The 25,280-nt window shown below is 41.2% G+C and overlaps 1 protein-coding gene across 2 annotated transcripts in view; it reads left to right on the top strand.

Moving 5' to 3' along the window:
- Nucleotides 1-25,185, top strand: part of fasn (fatty acid synthase) — a 31,142-nt gene extending 5,957 nt beyond the window's left edge. For both annotated transcript variants that reach the window (XM_077502083.1, XM_077502084.1), the window contains exons 3-42: nt 320-472; nt 624-797; nt 1,288-1,488; nt 1,558-1,680; nt 2,109-2,224; nt 2,373-2,507; nt 3,858-4,332; nt 4,437-4,624; nt 4,779-4,968; nt 5,244-5,338; nt 5,429-5,563; nt 5,690-5,893; nt 6,220-6,335; nt 6,439-6,611; nt 6,716-6,907; nt 7,122-7,202; nt 7,461-7,646; nt 7,954-8,133; nt 8,463-8,666; nt 9,178-9,494; nt 9,596-9,997; nt 10,299-10,463; nt 10,580-10,695; nt 13,587-13,741; nt 13,882-14,085; nt 14,198-14,348; nt 15,413-15,591; nt 15,824-15,943; nt 16,102-16,224; nt 16,322-16,545; nt 16,693-16,888; nt 16,977-17,128; nt 17,693-17,784; nt 17,867-18,261; nt 18,345-18,536; nt 19,854-20,063; nt 20,186-20,397; nt 23,548-23,646; nt 23,725-23,976; nt 24,044-25,185. In XM_077502083.1, coding sequence (XP_077358209.1) covers nt 320-472; nt 624-797; nt 1,288-1,488; nt 1,558-1,680; nt 2,109-2,224; nt 2,373-2,507; nt 3,858-4,332; nt 4,437-4,624; nt 4,779-4,968; nt 5,244-5,338; nt 5,429-5,563; nt 5,690-5,893; nt 6,220-6,335; nt 6,439-6,611; nt 6,716-6,907; nt 7,122-7,202; nt 7,461-7,646; nt 7,954-8,133; nt 8,463-8,666; nt 9,178-9,494; nt 9,596-9,997; nt 10,299-10,463; nt 10,580-10,695; nt 13,587-13,741; nt 13,882-14,085; nt 14,198-14,348; nt 15,413-15,591; nt 15,824-15,943; nt 16,102-16,224; nt 16,322-16,545; nt 16,693-16,888; nt 16,977-17,128; nt 17,693-17,784; nt 17,867-18,261; nt 18,345-18,536; nt 19,854-20,063; nt 20,186-20,397; nt 23,548-23,646; nt 23,725-23,976; nt 24,044-24,181 — 7,415 coding nt within the window. In that variant the 3' untranslated portion in view covers nt 24,182-25,185. The remainder of the gene's footprint in view (nt 1-319; nt 473-623; nt 798-1,287; nt 1,489-1,557; nt 1,681-2,108; nt 2,225-2,372; nt 2,508-3,857; nt 4,333-4,436; nt 4,625-4,778; nt 4,969-5,243; nt 5,339-5,428; nt 5,564-5,689; nt 5,894-6,219; nt 6,336-6,438; nt 6,612-6,715; nt 6,908-7,121; nt 7,203-7,460; nt 7,647-7,953; nt 8,134-8,462; nt 8,667-9,177; nt 9,495-9,595; nt 9,998-10,298; nt 10,464-10,579; nt 10,696-13,586; nt 13,742-13,881; nt 14,086-14,197; nt 14,349-15,412; nt 15,592-15,823; nt 15,944-16,101; nt 16,225-16,321; nt 16,546-16,692; nt 16,889-16,976; nt 17,129-17,692; nt 17,785-17,866; nt 18,262-18,344; nt 18,537-19,853; nt 20,064-20,185; nt 20,398-23,547; nt 23,647-23,724; nt 23,977-24,043) is intronic.
- Nucleotides 25,186-25,280: the final 95 nt, after the last annotated feature.

Genomic DNA, 25,280 nt, shown 5'->3' with positions numbered 1-25,280 from the left:
ACTCTTGGCATTAGCACATATACTAGATTACCATACGGAATATGTCAGGTCTAATTGACTGTTGCTCTTGGATCAGTCCATACTGATGTGCTGTGCAACAACAAATGCTTACCACAGGACTGAACCTTGAATATCATATTGATGTAGTTATTTCGCCATTGAGAGACTTGATCACCCAGGTCCTCCTCAAATGTGCAAAACATATTTCAAAACATTTTATTAATAACTTGACAGTGATGGTGAAAAATCACTACGATGAATCTTAGAAATCGTGATTGGGCTCTTAACTGATAACCATTTTGCCTTGCTTGCATTTCAGGCCTGTACGGTCTTCCAAAGAGGAACGGTAAACTGAAAGACATCAACCATTTTGATGCTGCATTCTTTGGAGTCCATCCCAAACAAGCTAACAACATGGACCCTCAGCTCCGTCTCATGCTGGAAGTTGCTTACGAGGCAATAGTTGATGGAGGTAAGGGTCCTGAACATTTTTCTTGGAAAAATTTAGTGTAGGGTATCAAAAAAATATGATTGTATAGGTTTGCTGGAATGTATTATTTAAACCACAATAACTGTTGATATTGCTGTTGAAGGCCTGATGATCACCTTGTGTTGTGATGCAGGACTGAACCCCACCACTCTGCGTGGCAGTAAGACGGGTGTCTACATTGGGGTGAGCGGTTCGGAGGCCGGCGAGGCGTTGAGCAGAGATCCCGAAGAGCTTCTTGGCTACAGCATGACTGGCTGCCAGCGGGCCATGTTGGCTAACAGACTCTCCTACTTCTTTGACTTCACTGGTACATGCACACACAGCATGATGTACAAATTCCAATTATCAACTTCATGCCAGAGTTTGTTGGATCAATGATCATCTGATCTGATTCTCACACTTGGATCACCTGGTTAGTGATTATTACTTACTAATGTTTGTATTATATATAGTAATTAGTGATGAGAAAAATGAAGCTTCATGAAGCACTTGTGATATATTTTTACTTCTCTAAGATAGTGCTCTTGGTTTAAATATGAAGTCCAGTGCAATAGAAACTGATTACATGTCTACTGCATCTTTAACCCAAGAGTGCCATCTCGAGGAGTCAAAAAAAAATCACAAGTGCTTCATGAAGCTTCATTTGTCCATCAGTGACTCTCATAATCAAAATATTGCCAATGTCATTGGCAATATTTTGATTATGAGAGTCACTGATCCACTAAAAACATGTTATCTACACACTGTTGCTTTCTTAGATGTGTTTTACTAATTTCTTCCCTTTTGTCCTCCTGCAGGCCCCAGCACAGCCATAGACACTGCCTGCTCCTCCAGCTTACTCGCTTTAGAAAATGCCTTCCAAGCCATTCGCTTGGGCCACTGTGATGCTGCCTTGGTCGGGGGAGTCAACCTGCTCCTCAAGCCAAACACCTCGGTGCAGTTCATGAAGCTTGGCATGCTAAGTCCCGATGGGACCTGCAAGTCTTTTGATTCCTCAGGTACAAATATTTTGATCTGGTGTTGAACATACCTGTATTTATTGATACATTTATTATTCTCTTGTCAAGGTAATGGATACTGTCGTTCTGAGGCAGCAGTGGCAGTGTTGCTGACCAAGCGGTCGGCAGCCAGGCGAGTTTACGCCACGGTATTAAATGCTGGCAACAACACGGATGGATATAAAGAACAGGGTGAGGGGGCACACTAGTCACAGTATGGTGCAAGAGCAGCGTTTGGTTGAATGATTTGAAAAGATGACATGGCAGAAATTAGGTCAGTGCGTCTTAGATTATTTTGTACTCTTCATTGGTTAGATATAGCGTCATGGTGAAATAGTGGCCACAGTCAGGCGATCCGGGTTCAAATCTCAGCATGAGTGTGAATGGTTGCTTGTCTAATATGTGCCATGCGAGTGGTGACTCATCCAGGATACACCCCGCCTCTCGCCCAATATCAGCTGAGATAGGCTAAAGCTCACCCCAAACACGAATGAAGGCATGCGCTATAGAAAATCATTGATGGATGCGTGGATGGAAGTTTATTGTATTACGATTGAATGTAAGTATTCTTGTGTAGTACATGAAGAGAGTTACCTCACTAAATTCCCTTTGTCTTGTAGGAGTAACGTTTCCTTCAGGTGAGATGCAGGCGACATTAGTTCGTTCTCTGTATCAAGAGGCAAATATCACACCCGAGCAGGTCGAGTACATCGAAGCCCATGGCACCGGAACAAAGGTCAGTGCGTCTGTTGTCTTACCTAAAATCTGCCTCTGTATTTTATTTTTTATTTTTTTTTAAACCAAACCTCAACCTTAAAATAACTTCTGACAAATTCATGTTTGGGTCTGCCCTCAAGTGGGATGTCGATGCTCTCAACTTGCAGGTCGGTGACCCACAGGAGGTTAATGGTATTGTCAGTGTGTTCTGCCAGTCAAAGCGAGAGCCACTGCTTATTGGGTCAACCAAGTCTAACATGGGCCATCCAGAACCGGCATCTGGGCTGGCTGCCATGGCAAAGGTAAGGGGCGTTGTGCAGTTTAGTTGGTCAAATCAATACAATATTAGATTTATTCATCCATTCATCTGAAAAAAGATGTTTAATGCAGAGAGAATTTCTGAAACAAGTATTAAAAATAAGACTTGGACATGTATTGTTGTTGAATAAAAGCATCACCAGTCTCCAGCCATCTGACCATGAGACACTCAAGGGGAATGTTAAACTATTCATAAACACGGGTGTCTATTGCATTCTATTTAACTCCCTGTGAAGACTCTCCAAGGTTGTTATCTTATCAGTTTGGCCTCATGCTCCAGGAAACTGAGTACCTAATCCAATCTAAAGCTAATCTTGTTACTCTCTCATTATCGAGGAAGAGTTACATTACCGTAATATATGTAAACTTAAAGGTCACACCATATACATAAACCGAACACAGAAAGAAAGAAAAAGTAAATTGATTGTAAAAAGTTAACATCAATGATAATGGATAAAATCCAACATTGATGTACTGATCATGCAAACCAATATGATAACATGAAGAATAGTTTACATTAGCTTTTAATTTACATTTAATACATTGTGTCTAGGGTTTGCATTGATAAACTTATTATTAACCAATAAAAATATGGTCAAAAGTTACCAAATCCAAAAAAATGACGCTTACCGTAGTTAACTCAAAGAACAACACATGAGCAGTATTTGTATTGATACATCAGTATTATAGGCAATAAACTTAAGAGATGATGTTTTTCTTTTGTAAATCAATAAATAAAGATTAGTTGAGAATTATTCACCAGAAATGAATGAAAATATTTTTTCTCAGTCTGGACCCCCCATCATTGGCAACTACTACACCAATCAGCATGAGAAAGGGTGTTTAAATAGTTGTTTGGTGTTTATTTTGACAATTTATTTGATACAGTTTCTCTATATAATGACAGATGCACATTTAATTTGAAGTATGAAAAGGTCTACCATTTACAGCTACTGCCACAGTCAGAATGGGGGGGGTGCTCTTCTGACTTATGTTGATTTGTCATTGTGAAATGTGTTATTTGTGGATGGTCCCTAACACAGACTGTAAAAGAAATACAGAGCAGTACAGAAAGAGGCGTGACGAGTAATTATTCATTGATTTTTTTCCAAATCAAATTGACAAAATTGAAAATGCATGCGAGTTTAATTATCTTGATCAAAAAATACATAAACAGTTTTTGAGTTAAAAATTGGCCATCCTGGTTCCATCACAGTTCCTTTGACAAATCACCTCAATAACAAAAAGTACACATGGCATAAACAATTTAAAGTTATGTACTGGTAGTTAGCTATGTACTGGTATATGAAATCATTTCTTTACACTATGTGTAGGTGCTTCTCTCTCTGGAGAAAGGCGTGTGGGCCCCCAACCTACACTTCAACAATCCTAACACTGACATACCTGCCCTCACTGATGGTCGTGTTCAAGTTGTTGATCGACCTATACCCGTACGTGGTGGCATCGTAGGCATTAACTCCTTTGGATTTGGGGGTTCAAATGTCCATGTGATCCTTCGTCCCAGTGAGAGGAGTGTTCAGACAAAGGGTGACATTAGCACACCAAGCAGGACTGTCCCTCGAGTGCTTCAAGCTTGCGGCCGGACGGAGGCCGCTGTGAACTCGCTGCTCCAAAAAGCAAAAGGAAACAGTATCAATGATGCATTCCTGTCTTTGCTCAATGGAGTGTCGGGAAGTCCAACTGCTGCTATGCCCTATCGAGGCTACACACTGATTGGCACTCTGACTGATACCACTGAAGTACAGCAGGTGCAGGCCACTCCAAGGCCCCTTTGGTACATATGCTCAGGTGAGACCATTCAGGAGCATGAGAGTACTAAAACGATCTGAAATACTATTTACCTCTGGACCAACTCTGATAGATGACACACTTGCATTGTATATGTATCACAGGTATGGGGACACAGTGGGCGGGAATGGGTCGCAGCCTCATGCAGCTACCAGACTTCAGGAAGTCAATAATGCGATCAGACATGGCCCTGAAGGAAACGGGTCTGGTTGTGTCACACCTTCTAATGGAGGCCGATGAGGCTACTTTTGAAGACACCGTTCATGCCTTCGTTGGGCTCGCTGCCATACAGGTAGAGGCGCAACTCTTTTGGCAATAAAGAAGTGCAATATTGTAAAACATATGCCTGCTTTTATGACTTTGTTTACTTTTATTTTTTGGCTGACTAACAGAGTCAAAAGCTGGCATTTTAACAGTTGTGTGTTCTATGCCTCACCTGAATGCAGATAGCTCAGCTAGACGTGCTCACGAAGATGGGTCTACAGCCTGACGGTATTGTGGGCCACTCAGTGGGAGAGCTGGCTTGTGGCTATGCTGACGGGTCCCTCAGCCAGGAGGAGGCCATCCTAGCTGCATACTGGAGAGGACGTTGCATCAAAGAGGCTGATCTTCCTCCTGGGGGCATGGCTGCAGTGGGTGAGTGGAAGCACTCATCACTCTCATCTGTTATGAGTGTAATCACAGCTGTTTTGCTGGTACATACAGAATTGGACTATTAAAAAATTAAATCCATTTTTCTATCAATTCTGTTTATTGTTGATATTAATTTGATGCTACACAGAATGGGGGACTAGTGGTTAGCATGTACTGCTATTCGCCCTGGGTTGGCTAGGCTCCAGTTCACCTTCGACCTTATTTAGAGCATCTGCAATAGAAAATGGATGGATTGTTTTTTTTGCGTGATGTTTCAGGATTGACCTGGAAAGAGTGTATGGCTCAGTGTCCCAAGGGTGTCGTCCCAGCCTGCCACAATGCTGAGGACACAGTCACTATCTCCGGTCCTCAGGTCAGACGTCTTAGCTGGATGCCAAGCATAAATGCAAATAAATGCTAATTGTCATCTAGATTTAACCAGTTGTATCGTGCGTTTCATTAGGAGGCAGTCAGCAAGTTTGTGGCTGAGCTCAAAGAGCAGGGAGTGTTTGCAAAGGAGGTGCGCAGCGCAGGTGTGGCTTTTCACTCGTACTATATGGAATCTATCGCTCCAACTCTCTTAGCTGCCCTAAAGAAGGTATTCACATACTGTATTCTGTTTTTCAACATAATTGTATGAGTATGATTGGAACATTCTGTCGTACTGTACTATTTTAATGTTGATATATACTTTATTAAATGGCAATAATTATTTTGTGTATAGGTCATTAAAAATCCAAAGCTGCGTTCACACCGTTGGGTGAGCACCAGCATCCCTCAGTCGGAATGGGACACTCCTCTGGCTTTATACAGTTCCGCTGACTATCATGTCAACAACCTCGTGAGCCCGGTTCTGTTCCAAGAGGGCCTCAGCCTGGTGCCTGACAATGCTGTCGTTTTGGAAATAGCGCCTCATGCGCTCCTTCAGGTGTTTTATTTTTTATTTTTTTGTTTGAGTTTAAGACAGATTGGTTATCATGCTGCTGCTATGTTTCAAATCATAATGTACTGTTTTATTTCATTCCAATGAAACTAAAAACGGAATAAATCTATAGTGTACTTGAAAATCCTTCGTAGAACTGTTAAGTGTGTGTCTGTACAGTACATGGACAATGTTGTTTATTTAGCTGCACTCATCAAACTGTGAAAAATTATGTATAACAGATTTGTTTTCAAAAGGTTCAGGAAACACTTGGATTTGAGATTTTCTTTTTCAAAATACTATAGTCTCGACTTCCTGTCATCGTTCCTTAGGCCATCCTGAAACGTAGCCTGAAGCAAACATGTACATCACTTCCCCTCATGAAGAGAGGTCACCCCAATAACCTGGATTTTTTTCTCTCCCACATTGGCAAAGTTTACATGAATGGGTCAGTAAATGTCTCCCTTTGCCTTGTGCTTCCATTCAATTATAATGACTCTTGGAAGTATATTCTGGTTACTGATAATACAATTCTTTGTGAATCTCTATAGCATCAACTTAGATGGGAATGCTCTGTGTTCAGAAGTTAAATACCCTGTACCAGTTGGCACCCCTATGATTTCTCCCTTGGTGCAGTGGGACCATTCTCAGACATGGGATGTACCCAAGACCGAGGATTTCTCCTCTGGCTCTGGGTCAAATTCTGCCATTGTCTACAACATCAGTATGTACTGTACATCTGCTTTCCTTTGATTTTATTCAGGAAAACATTTTTATAAGGTTTTTTTTCCTAACCCATTTTTTTCTGTCCCCAACTCTAACCGACAGACATAAATCCGGAATCTCCAGATTATTACCTGATTGGACACTGCATCGATGGGCGTGTCCTTTACCCAGCGACTGGATACTTGGTGCTGGCCTGGCGCACCTTAGTGAGAAGTTTGGGACTTGTCATGGACACCACACCTGTGACATTTGATGATGTCACCATCCATAGGGCCACAATCCTGCCAAAGACTGGTGATTAGTAGAAGCAAGCATGCTGTTGCAATGATGGATCTTGTCATGCCATTCAATGTCTACATATGCTATCAGGAAATTATTTTAACAGGCTAAATTTCATGTTTGCGCACAAAAAAATAATAATAATAATAAAATAAGCAAAAGGGTTTTATTGTGTTTTGAAAGCGAGCTCTTCATATGCACAGTCTTGACATTTTTTTGCTCTTTACAGGCGTTGTCCAGTTGGAAGTGCGTTTCATGCCTGCCACAAACAAATTTGAAGTTTCAGAGAATGGAAACCTGGCAGTCAGTGGTAGGTAGTTTTTATATTGAATTGGAAGTTGCAATAATGACAACCACTTCGAGATTGTTATGTAAAAGTTATCAAATTGTGCACAGATATCAAATCTTTTGTATTTTGCAAATTAAGACTTATATTAAAATCCCACCTCTTCTTCACATGAAGTTTGAAGCATTTTATAGGGTTTTGTAAATATTTTTTCTTGTTATACTTTTTATTAAAATGTTGACATACAGTGCAATATTCCAACAAGTATTCTGTCATTGTCAGGAAAAGTCTGTGTTCTGGAGGATGCAGCCCTTGATTCATTCCATAGGCAATTGGATCAGGAATCTCCCAAAGACATCAAGGACCCCAAACTGAAACTAATGGCACATGATGTATACAAGGAACTGAGACTGCGGGGTTATGATTATGGCAAGACTTTCCAAGGCATTTTGGAATCTAATAATGCTGGTGAGTTTTGAGTACGAAGTGTGTCATGTTTTGGTCTACCGGTAATTTGCGCTGTAGGAATGTAGTCAAAGAAGTGACCAATACAGTTTGGATCAGATCCAAAGTAACAGATCGATGACTTTGTATATCACTAACTTTTAATTGCCATGGACAATAGACAATACTGCAACACACCGTAAAAGGTCGAGGGTCTTTGTGTTATTCTCAGTGGTGATCTTAGCGTGAATGGCATCCTGTACCCCCCTTTGACACTTTGCCACTATCTTGTGTGTTTGTCAACTGAACTGTTGCAAATGTTCTCCTCCAGGTGACAATGGGAAGTTGCAGTGGACGGGAAACTGGGTTACACTTCTGGATACCATGTTGCAGATGATTGTTGTTGGGCTCTCTGGCCGTAGTCTTCGTTTGCCAACCCGGATTCGCTCAGTATGCATTGATCCCGCAGTCCATCTGGAAAAAGTCTGCGAGTATGCAGATGGAAAACTAGGTATGTTTTCACATCCCCGATACAGATGCTGAATACATTAGTGATAGTGGACTAAAATTAAAACCTGGAACTGATCAACTGATCACCACGATACTTGCAAAACATTCAGGGATTTGTAATATTAGCAGTGCTTTACGTCATCGGGCCAGCTACACTGCATATTTGATGTCATCTTGTGGGCCAAATCTAATACCCCACACAGTGAGTTTGACATGCATGATCTAAATGATGAGAATATATTTGTAATTCATACTATTCATAGCATAATGGAATCCTAATAAAGCATAAAATTTGTTTTTATAAGACTTTTCTGTCAAATATTCTGATAGCTGTGACAGTCCACGTCAACCGAGGCCTTGACAAAATCACTGCTGGAGGAGTACAGATCAGTGGCCTGCATGCAACTGTGGCACCACGTCGGCAGCAGCAGCAGAACCCACCGACCCTGGAGAAGTTCCTGTTTGTTCCCTACATGGAGACGGAGTGCCTAACAAAAAATGGGAAGCACGCAGCGCAGCTGAAACTTTGCAAAGGTGCTTATCAAAAATCCTATTTTCCTTGTATAAAATGCGGCATTGCGTTGTTGTTGTTGTTGTTGTTGTTGTAGTAATCATTTCAGTGTTAAGAACTTAGGATCATATATAATGCTCTGATTTTATAGTTTAGACTTTCTTATCATCATAGAAATTCCATGGATCCATAGAATATTTGTAATGTTTTTTTTTTCTTATTATTCTTCAGTAAGATCAGGGCTATGATTTTTTTAAATTATAGTTTTAAACTAAGAAAAACAATGACCATGGCAGATATCATTAATGTCACTAACATCTTTTTGAGCATTCTACCACCATCTTATTATTATTATTATTGTTATTATGTGTTATTCGTTATTTATTTTACAAAACTTGCTGAACAGCCTATTGGTTTTTATATAAATGATTTTATATTTTAGCTTGCAATATATAAGTAAAACCCTCCAAAAGAAAAATAAATATCTTACCAGCCCATTGTCAATGTTGTCTTTGACCCATCGTCTCCATCTAGGATTAATCCACAAACTGCAGCAGAAGTTGGCCCTTCATGGTATGAAGCTCTGCATCCCAGGGCTGCAGGGGGTGTCGGAAAGCTCTCTTCCCACCACTGGTTCCTCTGAGCCTGGCTTGACCCAGTTGCTCAGCATGCTCTGTAACCTGGAGCTGAATGGGAACCTTAGTTCAGAGCTGGAGCAGACCGTGGAAAATGAGAGGGAATGTCTGCTACAAGACGGTCTGCTACGGGGCCTTCTGGATGGCCAAGCCCTCAGGCACTGTGTGGACACAGCCATGGAAAACAGCAGCCCTGGCAAGATCAAAGTCTTGGAAGTAAGAAACTGAATAAATAGGGGGAAATTGTCTAATACAAGAATATATAATACTTCTGTAATTGATGAATATTTACAATTATTTTTCCTACCTCTTGCCAGGCACTCTCCAGTGAGGGTCAGCTCTTCTCACGTGTAATAGAACTCCTCAATATCCAGCCCATGATGCGTGTGGACTATGTTGCCACGGCAGCCAGCAAGGATCTTCTGGCTCCCTACCAGAACAACCTGGAGGAACTTGCAATCACGACAGCAGAGTGGGACCCTATGTCGGGCCCAGCTCCTGGAGGTTCAGTAGGAGGGGCTGACTTGGTGATGTGTAACCATGCCTGGGCTCCTCTAAGGGTAGACCCTCATCTGCTGGTGACAAATCTGGCTTCTGGAGCCAGGCAAGGGGGATTTGTTCTCCTCCACACAGTGCTTAAGGGGGAGACACTTGGGGAAACAGTCAGCTTCCTCTCTGGAGTCAGTGACAACAATGGTCAGCAAGGATTGCTCACACAGGTCAGTAGAAAGGACTGGACTGCTTTTTATATAGTGAGACACAAATCCTCTTACAGATACATTACTCTTTGTGTATGCATACTGTCAGTTGCAAGTTTAGAATCTTGACTAGTAGTGTAAATAGGCATTAGTACTCATTTTATAATCAACTGTATAATTTACATAAAGGTGTAACTCCTCTATCCAGTTTTTATGACAGAGCAGCATTAAATTTAATTGAAATTGACACAAGTTGCATGTAATTTTCCAGCATGTTGTTGAAATAGAATATATACGGCAATAATGCTTTCCATGTTTCCAGGATGAGTGGGAGAGAGTGTTTTCTGAGACTTCACTCAACCTGGTGGCCGTCAGGAAGTCCTTTTATGGCTCAGTGCTCTTTCTCTGTCGCTCTCGAACTCCTGCCAAGCAACCAGTTGTCCTTGCTGTTGAGAGTGCTGACTACAAGTGGGTGGAAACACTCAAGGTATGTGCCGCAGAGTTCTCCGGGATATTGCCATCTCTACCATTTCACTGTATGTAAAAATGTCAATGTAACTTTTTTTTTTCTCTCTATTTCTCTCTCTCTCTCTCATGGGACAGGCAACACTTGCAGCGCCTTCAGATTCTCCAGTGTGGTTGACTGCTTCTCAGGCCCACTGTGGCATTTTGGGAATGGTCAACTGTCTGAGGCAAGAACCAGGCGGTCTCCGAATACGGTACGGCACAGCGCAGCCTTGCTGCAAAATGAAGTAGCCCAAATTAATCATTTAGTTTAGTTTATTCATTTTCTTCCTTTTGGACACATTACAGCTTACATCAATCACATCACATCATTTGCAACATTGACATCCGAAAGAAGGGCTGACGGGTAGAAGCCGACCGAGGCTTATTCGAGACCCGTCCTCATCGACCCATTACTATAACGCATCAGTCATATACATTATTTAGAATAGTCATTGATTTTTATCATTATCCATCCCATACTATCCCAGACACTTCTCGCTCAGTTCCTCTTGAATGTCCGAGTGTAGATTGCGGCTTGTCCCAGTCATTTGGAACTGGTGAGTCGGTTCCCAGACGCCACCAGCAGGCCCACCCCGCCAGGCGAGCAGCCAAGGCAAGCGCATTTCGTCTCTTTCACCAGTAGCGTCTTCGCTGACCTCGGTTCAGCTTTCACACGTGTTGTGGGTTCCAGAATTCTTGTATTCAGTCCATTGGTTTTAGCAATTTTGCCTCAATTCTGGTCAGCTAGCACCACTGTTGCTAGCACGTTGTAGTTCTTAAGGACTCCTGTGCGCTACCCAGCCCAGCTCACCCAGCAGAGCGGCCCACGCCAGCCGCATTCCAGGAACCAGACCACCAACCCCCATTTTGCGTATTGACAGCAGATTCATTGTAGCCACAATACAGCTTTATCATGTAGCCTTGACTGTTACAACAAATGTCCAAACGGAATTAGAGCCAGACAATATTTAGATTCAAACGGGAACAGCAATACATGTTATCAATGCAGGTGTATAAACAAGAGTTAGCTTTGGCAATGTCAGCAAGTAATCATATACAACTCCAGTTTTGCGTAATTAGTGATGTTGTGAGTTACTGTCTCTCAAGCGCCACCAATTCTTCCTCTCTTTTCACGATTCGTGTTTTTTGTTGACCAGGGTTATCTTTAGTTTGAATAAAAATTCGGCAGTCTTTTGTCCACGTGCCTTCGATTCTTTCTCATTTGTTGCGCCTTTTTGGCGATGTCACCATTTCGTTTTGGTGAGATTTTCGTTGATGTAGACATGTTTACCACGAAGCTTGTGACGGTCTCTCAGCAGAGCAATCTTTTTCTTTCTGTCAACAAACCTGATCAGAACTGCCGGTGATTGTGTCCCTCCAGTTGGAAGCGAAAAGCACATCTGAATGTGCGCAGGATCAACAGTTAATCCCAAATCTCTGAGTTGAAGTGTCATTTGCTGTTCCATAGTCTCGTTCCCTGAACACTGGTGAGAATCTTCCGTGCTCGTGCTAGCCGCAGCTCTCGAAGGGTCATGTCGCGGCTTTATCTTGATACTTATGACTATCACACCGTTGATACGAAGATTCTGTTCCAAATCATCCACTTTTTGTTCCAAGGCAACAATGTGTCAATCTTTTTCCGGTGCCTCTTTCTTCAATTGCTGTATTTCCTGAAGAAGTGGTGCAATGCTCTTCTTCATTTCAAGTATTACGGCGACCATTTCACTGAGTTTTTTTTAAGAGAAGATTTTATCTCCTCATTCTCGTCAGCTCTTTTTTCCACCAGGCAACAATGTAGTTAAAAATCCCAATGCAAAAATCAACAAGTAGTTAGAATCACGAGCGAGTGCAGGAGCAAGTACAGATGCGTCCTTCTTCAACAGATGTGTCCTTGACTGATAATTTCACTCATAGCTCAGCATGATGTTCAAAGTGCTGGAGTCTACCTTTGAAATTCAGTCATCTTTTGAATATTTTATTAATTTGTTAGTTAAAAGTGTTTGTAGATGCATTCAACTTGTAACCTAGCACTCATATCACTATTTACTTACCTAATAGATGGTGTATTTTTAATGCATATACATATGTTACGTAAATCACTTCAGTGCAGAATTAATGAGTTGATCTATCGAGAGCCAGAGGTCACCAACCGATTTCCTGTTTTGCTACTGTAAGTTAATTTGACTAAAAGCTATTTTGTTGCAAAAAGGGAGGCTTGATCTTAGCCAGCTGCCTAAAATAAATAAAATTTGGCTGCAATAATAGTACCAATTTGCCCGTCCATTTAAAATCATTGTCCAGTTTAAGACCCAAGTTTGAGACTGTTGGCTGCCAAAAAATTGACGTGTCCGAAGCACGCAGTCAAGACGCACACGCAACCGGTGTAAATCCTGGGTTAAGCTAAGGAGTCATGTTATTTCATGAGTTGATGTAGAGGCCCATCCATTGGCTGCAATGTCCTGCCTGGTGTCACAATGGTGATGAGTCCTTAGGGCCTGTTGATAAGGGTCATGACTTCACGCTACCTAGATAACACATGTTCCCACGGGTTTTAGGGAAATTCTTATGGTGAAAATACAACACTGCTCATGACCAACTGGAGCCTAGTGAAATTGTGCTCCCCACCACCCCACACCCCTCAGAACTGGGGCCTTATTACACAAGGTGGAGGGAATTAAATAAAAAATCAATAAACTAAATTATTAAGTTTAATGTAATTTTTATCATCACAAAAGTAAGCCTGGGAAAAGGGGTGTATAGACTTGAAAACAACATGAAAGCAATTCAAAACATGTCCTGGAAGAAAAAGTAGCTGTCAATGTCTACCGCCAATCATGAAGCGTTACACCCAGTCCCCTACATCCCAACTTATTGGCTCTATGACACGTCACATGACGTCAATTGGCTAGATTAGAACAACCCGTAAATAAGGGCAATGCGTGCTGCCATGACAGAGGATAATTAAGTAACTGTAATTTTACGCAAGTAGGGAATGTCAGTACGTTCCCCATCTCTTGATAACTATTGTAAATACTTGGTAAATCCGGATTGTGCACTGTAACTTATTTTTATCAATTGTGCATGTTTGTGCCATGCTTCCCAGGTGTGCATTTGTGTCAAATCTGAACGGCCCATCAGAAGCACAGACGCTCCAGTTTGACGATCCATCCATGCAGGCGGTGCTCAAGGGGGACCTTGTCATGAATGTATTCAGAGATGGCTGCTGGGGCGCCTTCAGACACCAACTAATAACTCTCGGTACTAATTCTGTTTAGTTGCAAGTGAAGGTTTCTTATCAATGCTTGTGTGATTTAAAGTTAGTGTGTGTACAGCAGCTCATGAACATTTTCAAGTAACCTATAACATTACTAATGTAAATTATTCTGTGTTTTTTGTAGATCGAAATAAAGAGTTGACAGAGCACGCCTATGTCAACGTGTTGACTCGGGGAGACCTTTCGTCACTGAGCTGGATTGCCTCGCCACTCCGCCATTTTGTACCCGACAACCCCAATGTGCAGCTGTGTCGCGTCTATTACAGCTCGCTCAACTTCAGAGATATAATGCTCGCCACGGGCAAGCTGCCACCAGATGCGATTCCAGGTAAATCCTCTCTCGAAAACTCAATTAAGAATCTTCTTTGTTTCGAATAACGGTACTATCGAAGCGGCGTTATTCCTATTGACCAAAGCGTTATACTCTTTGCACTGTGCAGGGGACTTGGCACTGCAGCAGTGCATGCTGGGTATGGAGTTTTCCGGTTATGATGCCGATGGTCGACGTGTGATGGGACTTCTGCCTGCTAAAGGCTTGGCGACAACTGTGGATGCTGATGAAAGATTCCTCTGGAGTGTCCCGTCGAGCTGGTTAGTATCATATGTGAAATTTGAAAAAAAAGACACGTGAAGTGAAGGTTTTTTTGTTTTTGTTTTTTTATTTTTTTTTATTTTAAGGTTTGTCAATATTAGTGTGGTAATTTTGAGTTAATTTAGACTTCCTTTAACACCACTATATATATATATATATATATATATATATATATATATATATATATATATATATATATATATATATGTATATGTGTGTGTGTGTGTATATATTTTTTTTCTTTTTTTAAATGTGCAATGAATGACCGCTCCTTACTTGAAAAGCCTATACTGAGAGAATTTCAGTCCCAACGCAGCAGGCACGTCCACGTCAAAATTTAGCAGTAATAAATTTAATAATAATGCATATACTGTATTTGTGGAGATTGGGGTCTGGTTGTATTTTACGGTTTTAAAAAATGTGCGGAATTTCAGTTACTTCATGTTAAAGATTGGATAGCTCTTAATTTGAAAAGAAAAATGCACTGAGTTGTCACCGTCTTAAAAGTGCAGTTATGCCATCTCGAGGCAGAAAAATAACCAACACAAGTCAACATCGTACAGTACATCTTTTTAATTTTAACTCAGTATTATGAATTATTATGAAATGACTATCAATAACTAAAATGCAGCCTTATTTGTATTAGTTTAACATTTTTTCCACTTATGTTAACAAGATTGGGAAACTTAGAAAAAAATATATTGTATACCTTATTGTTCATTTACTGCAATTGGCTGGCAACCCATTCAGGGTGTGCCCTGCCTACTGCCCGAAGCCGACTGGGTTAGGCTCCAGCACCCCCACGACCATTTATTACTGTTCTTTTGTAACCAGGATCTTCATGATTACCTACCATATTATACAATGATAAAATACTGATAATACACAATGCAAATGACAATATGAATTGAAATATGCTTGGCGTGTCCTGCATGTCACGTCACGAATAAATACTTACACAATCAAAGTATCTGTAAATCAATCAAAGTACTGCTGAAGTGGAGTGAGTTTTAAGTTTTATAGAGTGAAGTTCTGCTACAATTGAATGTCTCTTGACATGCAGGACTCTGGAGCAGGCTGCCTCAGTGCCAGTGGTCTATGCCACAGCCTATTACTCTCTAGTGGTTCGCGGCAGGCTGCGCCATGGAGAGAGTGTTCTCATCCACTCAGGATCAGGTGGTGTTGGGCAGGCCGCCATTGCCATTGCACTCAGCAAGAATTGCAAAATCTTCACAACAGTTGGTAAGTTGGTTATTGGTGAATGTGATGATGGTGTTTTATTATATTTCAAATTGATTTTAAAATAGATGTCAGTATTTTATTGTGGATGTTAAATTCCCTAGTCAAATAATGACAAAAAAAAAATTCTGGAATTCAGATTATTTAAAATGATACTTTTTAAAGGTGCAATGAATGTTCTCATTTATGTCGATACACACCAAACAAAGACCTTTCTTTGTTTTCATGTTTGTAGGTTCAGCGGAGAAGCGCGCTTACCTGCAGCAGAGGTTCCCCCAGCTCTCGGTAGACTCTTTTGCTAATTCCAGAGACGCGTCTTTTGAACAGCACGTCCTCCTCCACACTCAGGGAAAAGGTTTGTGTAATCCATCTTTGATAATAAAGTCTGGGTTAGTGAAGCATCTTAAACTGCAATGAGGAAAGCAACTGTGTTTTTTCTTTGTGTTCAAATATTTACCATCTAATGTATGCGATCAACTTATAATAATGTGTAATGCATGTAATGTGTTTCAGGTGTGAATGTGGTCCTGAACTCTTTGGCAGAGGAGAAGCTACAAGCTAGTATTCGCTGTCTTGCGCGACACGGACGATTCCTGGAGATTGGCAAATATGACCTGTCCAACAACTCTCCACTTGGTCAGTAAGAAGCCAGATTAGGGCGTACTTAACTTCAACAAACCCACATGATGTCTGGTTTTGGTTCATGAACGGAGTCAAATGTTGATCTCTCCAGGCATGGCCCTGTTCTTGAAGAACGTGGCATTCCACGGCATCTTGCTGGATGCTCTCTTTGAAGAGGGCAATCGTGAGTGGGAGGAGGTGTCGCAGCTGCTTCAGGAGGGCATCGCAGTAGGTGTAGTCAAGCCTCTCAAGACCACCGTGTTCGAGAGGGACCAAGTAGAGGAGGCATTTAGATACATGGCCCAGGGAAAACACATTGGCAAGGTCCTTCTGAAGGTCAGTCACACTTTTGATCATCAAATGAAGTTTTGACAATGTTTTACAGTTCACCAACAACAATTCAAATAGGTTTTAGAATACACCTGCAAATATTAAACCATCATGATGCATTGAAAAAGCATAGTGACGGTTTTGTCCACACAGGTGTGTCACGAGGAGACATCAGCCCATACTGCTTCCCCTTTAACCATCCCAGCCCTCCGTCGCACCTACTGCCTGGCCTCCCACACTTACATTATCACGGGTGGGCTTGGGGGTTTCGGCCTCGAGCTCGCACAGTGGCTGACTGAAAAAGGAGCTCTCAAACTGGTGCTAACTTCCAGATCTGGGATCAGGAACGGTAAGACATACTGAGAACAGACTATAGTGAGCAATTTAAAATCTGAGGAACAACCTGTGTAAGGTTGTTCTTTTTTTGCCATTTTTAGGTTACCAGGCAAAGCGTGTGAGTGAATGGAAAAGTCAGAATGTGGAGGTGTTGGTGTCAACAAGTGACGTGAGCACGCTTGAGGGAGTGGAAAAACTCGTTGCTGAGGCCTGCAGGCTGGGTCCAGTTGGTGGGGTCTTCCACCTTGCCATGGTAACATACTCTTTAGTCCTGATGGTAAATAGTACTGATTAGGACTAGGCAAGAATTGAATTAATTCAATTAATCAGCATTTTAAAAATTGAATTGTTGCAAATGAGCTAATCATGAAATTCAGAAAAAAATGTTTTTTTGCACAAGCTATATTGTCTGAACATTTTGCTCAGGATTTATTTTTTTTAATAAATAAAACCTTTGTTGGGTTTATTTCTTTAGTTATAATCAAACTTTCCAGAATGAAATTAAAATTAATTTTTAAAAAATGATTTTTTTTTTGGCCATACTGCCCAGCCCTAGTATGATTTTTTGTATTTATTATTATTATTATTATTATTATTATTATTATTATTATTATTATTATTATTATTATTATTCAGTGATACCAGTAACAAGTACCACTAGGACTTTTGGTACATAAAATTTTTCTTTCAAAAAATAACAGAGCACTAGACTACTCGAGTTGAGCACTCATACTTGTCTTGGTCTGGAAAAAAAAAACAGTGGTATTGAACATATGTAGTATTTTTATAGTCCTTACTGAGTTTCTCATGTCTGCAGGTTTTGAAGGATGGCATGTTGGAGAATCTGACTCCTCAGCAGTTCCTTGACGTAAACAAACCTAAATATGATGGCACCTTGAACCTTGACAAGTAAGCCGTCCCTTCTTCTTCTTGAGCAGTCGAGAAAATGAAACGAGTCGATTCAAAGGAATGTTACTCACTCCCTCTCCAGAATCACAAGAAAATCCTGTCCAGAACTGGCTTACTTTGTCGCATTCTCATCGGTCAGCTGCGGCCGGGGCAATGCCGGCCAAAGTAATTACGGTTACGCCAACTCAGCCATGGAGCGCGTGTGTGAGAAGCGGCGTCACGATGGCCTTCCTGGACTGGCAGTCCAATGGGGGGCCATTGGCGATGTGGGTGTGGTGCAGGAGACGATGGGCGGCAATGACGTCGTGATCGGTGGCACCCTGCCGCAGAGGATCGCCTCCTGCTTGGATGTGCTCGACCACTTCCTGTGCCAGCGCAGCCCTGTGATGTCAAGCTTTGTGCTGGCGGAGCGGGCCGTTGCCAAGAACGAGGCGGGAAGCCAGAAGGACTTGGTGGACGCTGTAGCTCACATTCTGGGTAATGTTCTGAGACACAATTTGATTTTGGAGATTTCATTTATGGAACGGAAATAGATCATATCTAATGCACCTCCTCCTTAGGCGTGCGGGATGTGAGTAGCCTGAACGCCGATGCTTCATTGGCTGACTTGGGCCTGGACTCGTTGATGGGCGTGGAAGTTCGCCAGACGCTTGAGCGTGACTATGACATCGTTATGGCCATGAGGGAGATCCGGCAGCTTACCATCAGCAAGCTCCGTGAACTGTCCAATAAGAAGCCAGAAAGTTCAAACGGTAACATTACATATCTGAATTGACATCATACTGTTCCTTGCAAGTTCAAAAGTTTGTTTGTTTTTTTGTTTTGTTTTTTTATTTTAGGGGTGGCAGGCGATTTTTTTACTTTTTTTAATAATTATTAATCGCATGACTTAGTCGTTAAATCACAATTTTATATCTGTTCCAAATGTACAATAAAATATTTTTTTTCTAAGTTTTCATACTCGTTAAAATAAAAGTGGCAAAAAATGTTAAACTAATAGAATTATGGCTGCATTGTTTTGCCATTGATATAGTAATTTCATAATTCATCACATTTAGTTAAAATTAAACGTACTCAACTGTAAAAAAACAAACAAATGTGATTTGTGGTGAGGCCAGTATGTGCCACTAGATGGCATAATTGCATTTGTAAGATGTTGGTGACAGCTCAGTGCATTTTTCATAAAGTAACTTGTGTAATTCTGCACATTTAAAAATTGTCAAATACGACATGACCCCAGTCTCCAGAAATATATGCGTTATTCATCCATCCATCCATTTTCTTGACCGCTTATTCCTCACAAGGGTCGCGGGGGCTGCTGGCGCCTATCTCAGCTGGCTCTGGGCAGTAGGCGGGGGACACCCTGGACTGGTTGCCAACCAATCGCAGGGCACACAGAGACGAACAACCATCCACACTCACACGCACACCTAGGGACAATTCGGAGCGCCCAATTAACCTGCCATGCATGTCTTTGGAATGTGGGAGGAGACCGGAGTACCCGGAGAAGACCCACGCGGGCACGGGGAGAACATGCAAACTCCACCCAGGAAGGTCCGAGCCTGGACTCGAACCGGAGACCTCAGAACTGGGAAGCGGACGTGCTAACCACTCGACTACCGTGCCGCCCTATATGCGTTATTATTTCATGTAATTTAATTGCTGCTAAATTTTGATGTGGACATGTCTGCTGTGTTGCGACTGGAATTCCCCCAGTTCAGGCTTTCCAAGTAAGGGGTGGTCATTAATGGCACATTAAAAACAAATAGTGGTTGTTAAAGGAACTTTAAATTAAACTCTTTGACTGCCAGGCGTTATAAAAACAAAACAAAAAAATCCACAGTGCCAGCCGCTTTTGAGCATTTTAACTCATCTTTCAAGGCAAAAAGAATATTGTTTGCCTTTACTACATATACAATGTGGCTACTCAATGAAAGTTTGCATTCCATTCATTGGAATTTTACTAGTCATCATGAAACGTCTTTGGCAGTCAAAGAGTTAACCTGTTAATTTTGACATGCCTATTTTTTTTTTTTTTATTATTCACTGTCAAATTTTCCATGTTCCAGCGAAAAAGGACGTCATTCGAACCTTGTCGGAGTCTAATCTGACAGAGCTGCTAGTCAACCCAGACGGTCCCACGGTGACGTCCCTCAATGATGTGCAGAGCCAGGAGAGGCCGCTGTTCCTTGTCCACCCAATAGAGGGCTCCATTGCCGCCTTCAAGACACTTGCCTCCAAGCTTAGCGTGCCTTGCTATGGCTTGCAGTGCACCAAAGGTACTGGCAGTGATGCATGCGGAGCCCTTTCACCATCTCTTCTCAGACATATTACCACGATTTTTGTATGATGAGACTGACATGAAAAATGTATTCATCAAGTTCATCACTTGCCTCCCCAGCTGCTCCGCTGGACAGCATCCAGTCTCTGGCGGCGTACTACGTGGATTGCATCAGACGTGTTCAGCCAGACGGGCTTTACCGAATCGCCGGTTACTCGTTTGGCGCCTGCGTGGCGTTTGAAATGTGCACTCAGCTGCAGAAGCAGAAACGGCCCGTGGAGAATCTCTTCCTGTTTGACGGCTCACACTCCTATGTAGCAGCCTATACACAGGTGCGAGGTGGAAATACACTCACGCAATATATCGTTCTGGACAAAATTTAGGATTAGGTTTCTTTAAGATCTCTGAGAAAGCAGTGCTCAGCATTAGCATGGTTTTCTCAGGTCATTAAAAAGCAATAAAAGTCATTAGATGGATTTTGTGAAAATAAAAACGTAATTGGTACTAAAAAGCATTCAATACAATCTCAACTCAACTCAAGTTTATTTATATAGCGCTTTCAAACAGCCTGAACTGTCACAAAGCGCTTTACAGAAAGACAAAAAAAAAAAAACATAACATATAAAACATTAACACCAATTCAATACAATCACAACAAATCAACATTCTTCCCTTAATGGCAATTGAGCGGCCGGCGGGTGAAGTTACGTTAGACACATATTGTTGCGCGGTCCGATGATGTATGTGTCCACATTACTTGTCATTAATGTGATTTGTTGCATGAGGCTTTTTCTAGATAGGTGATCCATGAGAGAAAACGGGCGTTTTGAAATGTTTATTCGCTGCGTGCTTGTGACGTTGGAGCAAGTCTGCAAAACATTATAATGTGAGCCACCATCCAACATGGTGTTTGAGGAATAGAAATGCACCACAAAGCTGATTGTGTCGCTGTTTTCCCATGTCTCCAGAATTTGCGCATTGCGTACGGTCGGTCCAGACTTGACGTGGCGGTGCGTAAAGTTTCGCGTTCAGTTTGTTTTCTATGAATACCACCTTTGGCACAGAGACGTTCGTACGTAGAGTTTTGGCCTCATTTTGATCGTACGCAAGCTTTATAAATGAGGCCCCAGATGTTTGGTATTTTACGTCTTTGTGTCGGGAAAATGAAGAAATGGAAATTTCAGCCCAAGTGGCTAATTGAAGTTGATGGGCTTTAACCATGTTTTGAAAAGTTTCCTCAATCTTGCCAAAAGGGCCGTCATTGCGGTGAAATCCCAAAGCATGGTTGCTACAGATCTCAAAGGGATGGATGTACAGTACATGGGCAATCCCAGACTCCTTATGAATGCCCGTCTTGTTACTTGGGTTGACTCCTAGTCACTTGCTCTTTAGACGTTTGGCGTATATTATTCAGCAACTCCAGAAGATGGCTCGCTTAACATTTTTTTTATTTCTGGCTCGTCTGCCATTAAAACTGCTTCACTATTGGCAGTGTGCATCTATGTAAAAAATTATCAAAATTAATGTATACATCGTAGTGCAAATGAGTCACTCTGACACAATTTAACAATAAGCCTAAAAATGATTGTAATTTGCAACGGACATTATGTCCAGTTGCTTCATGCTCCAATTAATTTGCTCTCAATTTGGCAGAAAAATTACCTCATCACAAACGTATGACTCAATGTTTCACACGTCCTTTCAACTCTATAGTGTATCTTGAATGACTATAAAATCACTATCATTGAGCTAAGTTACAAAATTTGTATGAGGTTAACATATTTGTCCACGTTTCCTAATTAACAAGTGATAAATGTTAAAAAAATATTTGATTGTACATTTTAGAACAGACATGTGAGATTAATCGCTAGTCAACTCTCGAAATCTTGATTAATTGTGATTAAAAGTCCTTATGTAATTGCATGTATATGTGTGACCCGCTCCGGCAAAAGGGTCCAATCTAGACATATGGACGATATTAGACATTTTTTGTCCATTTTGAGATTTGTCCACAAATAGCTTCCTTGAGGTCTCTAGTTTGATTTCCAAGCAGCACAAAAGTCAAAATTGTCATAGAAGTGTATGAAAATAAGCAATTATTAGACAGTATGCCTCGTAACGAGAGGGTAAACTACACCATTCAGCACGAAAGTGAACAGAACAGTCATCCTACCTATCGTTGGTCCGGATACCAGCGAATTGTAATCTCCAAACAGACATAACCTTCAATTTCGGGATTTCTTTCTTAATGAATCAATTTCTACTTTTAATTCAAATGACCAGGTATACACACTAAGGCATGTCCATTGAGGGATGGACTTGGATGAGGAAGTCAGGAAAAAAAAGTTATGACATGCGCCAGTGCCTTGTATGTAATTTAGACTAATGTAATGTCTTGTAAATACTAATGTAATGTTTTGATCACTTGTTAATTTCATATGACGGCGCTTCAGCGACGCGTCACAAATTAAGTCTGCTTGGTCCGTAAATATCACTACACATTTATGCTCTTTTACGTGGGATGACTTGAATATAAAAATCAGCTATGAAATATGAAACTTGAAGATGAAAAATGATTGCATTGGTCCTCTCCAAAGAGTCAATGACACACCACCCCAAAATGCACACAGGCTATATTGACTTGTAAGTACAATAATGTAGTGTCCCTCGTGTTATACTTGGGGTGGGGTGGTGGGACAAAACCAACAAAAACATGTTAAACCATCACATAATAATTTTCTTCATGTGACCAAAAGCATTTGAGATATCACATCCATGACAAGTTATCAATAAAGCACTTATCATAGGCCCCATCAAATGGCAAATAATCTTTTAATTGACACAAAATTATGTAATCAAATTTCCCACTGTGGTAATATGACCCCATTCAAGCAAGAAAATACCACAAGGAGCAACAATAAAATAAGCTAATTTTGGCTAATGCCTCAGAAGATGAATTGTAAGCTGAATGTGATCTTCAAAGTTGAGGCTGATCTCTTGAGAGGTCAAACTTCCAAAACATTCAAAGGGTTCAAATCTCAGACGATGGCCTTGCCTGCTATTGGAACTGATATTTCAACAGTTCCTGAAAATTTCAGGTTGATATCTTTTTCCCAAGGTACTTGGTTGCTATGGACATTTGAAAGATGCAAGTACCAAAACTTTAAAGCCCTTTTTCTCAAAACTAGCGATTTCAACCTTCTAAGTTAAAACTGCTGGAACTTTGTCTAATTTTGAGCTACATCCATGTATGATATATCATTTTAAAGGGAATTAAGTGCAGAATTTCAATATGTCAATATCTCAATTTTGATTTTTTGGCACATGTTGCCAGAGCTGGTCACATATGTAATCATATCATTAAATTAGGTTTGCTGACACCTGCAGAAAACCTCAATAAGTGTGTGTAGACTTTTTATATCCTCTATCTTGTGAGGGAAATGACATTTAAGAAAGTATTTTATTTGTATGTATTTTTTCAGAGCTACAGGGCCAAGCTGACCCCAGACAAGGAATCCGAGGCTGAAACCGAAGCCTTGTGCGCCTTCATCCAGCAGTTTACGGACGCAGAGTACAGCAAGGTAAACGAACACATTTCACATTTTTCTTGACCAGCCCTTTATCACAACGGTTTTTGGTCTCTCTCACTTTCTCACCAGCTTCTGGACACGCTTCTGCCGCTGCCGGACTTGGAAGCTCGTGTCAACGTGGCCGTGGACCTCATCACATCCACGCACAAGAACTTGAGCCGGGACTTGCTGAACTTTGCGGCTTCCACATTTTACTGCAAGTTGAAGGCGGCCGACAGTTACGTCCCCGCTACCAAATACAACGGAAACGTGTTGCTACTGCGTGCCAAAACCAGCAGCGAATACGGACAAAGCCTGGGAGCCGACTACAAGCTGGGCGAGGTAACAAGCATCACTATGCTGACGTCTATTTACATCTTACACATCATACTGTGTTTCTTTCTTCCAGGTATGTGACGGCAAAGTGTCAGTCCACGTCATTGAGGGCGACCACCACACGCTTTTGGAAGGAGAGGGAGTGGACTCCATCAGCAGCATCATTCACAGCTCGCTGGCTGAGCCAAGAGTCACCGCAAGGGAGGGTTAAAACATACGTTCAACAACACGCGTGTTCCGCAACATTCGCCACCCATATAATAGCTTTGTTAGCATATCGATGCTTAGCTTTGTTGAATTTAGGGAATATCCCTACTTTTGAACAACATGTTTACATTGTGTGCCATTTTGCTATATTAGATACTTTAACATTTTCCTTATTTAATGTTTTAAAAACATTGAATCAAAAGAATTTGACTACCCCACCACCCCACCCCACCCCCCCCCACCCCCCCCCCCCCAAACTTGATGAAGCTGCTGTCTTACTCAACTGGGTAAAAGTTATTGCTTTTTAAGGATTTTCTACATTGGAAGTTAAATAAGTTATTTTAAATCTTTGTTTGTTTTTTATCTAACACTTTATTAGAATGAGGATAATCACATACAATAGAATGACACTAAACTTATGTTTGCTCCATCACTGTCAGTATTATTTCACAATTGTGATGTTCATTTTGTTGGCTATGCATTCTGATCAAGAGCTCACCCAACTCATAATGAAATAAGGTCACAATGGACCACGTTGTGATCTTAAGAGGTGAGAAAGGGGAGTTCCACTGAATTTGTACTTCAGGCAAAATCTTTTCCAACTTACCTTACTTATGTAAGACAGACAGAAGGACCTTTTGTGGTAGTGGTACTGTTACAGGGTTACAAAATACAAGTATGCTGTTGGACACAAGTATTACTCTGTATGAACCTACAAGTACTGGTAGGTATTAAAATTCTCCGTGACTAACACCTGTTGTATGCAGATCTTCAGATGTGTTTGAGATCCTCTTGATGTCTGTGTACTTAGTTTGAACCTTATCAGGTTCATGAGCTCCAGTAGGCACTCTGGTCCCCTGCAAGCAGCAGCTAACATGATCTCTTGAGACTTGTGATCTGGTCAATGAAGGATTGAGTGTCAGAGGACAGAGAAACTTTTTGTTGAATTTATGGGACAATGTATTTCCCAATTATGTATTGCTGCAGCTAATAAAAGCTCACTCGGTATTTCATGGGACTGTGATCTTTCTGGGAATTATGTTACCGTATTGAAATAGAAATATTTTCTTATTAAAATAAGAAAATATTTCTATTTCAATACG

The sequence above is a fragment of the Festucalex cinctus genome, chromosome 17 (assembly GCF_051991245.1).
Source record: "Festucalex cinctus isolate MCC-2025b chromosome 17, RoL_Fcin_1.0, whole genome shotgun sequence".
NCBI classification, from domain to species: Eukaryota; Metazoa; Chordata; class Actinopteri; order Syngnathiformes; family Syngnathidae; genus Festucalex; species Festucalex cinctus.
The sequence above is the reverse complement of the archived record's forward strand: the minus strand, read 5'-3'. Positions and strand labels throughout refer to the sequence as shown.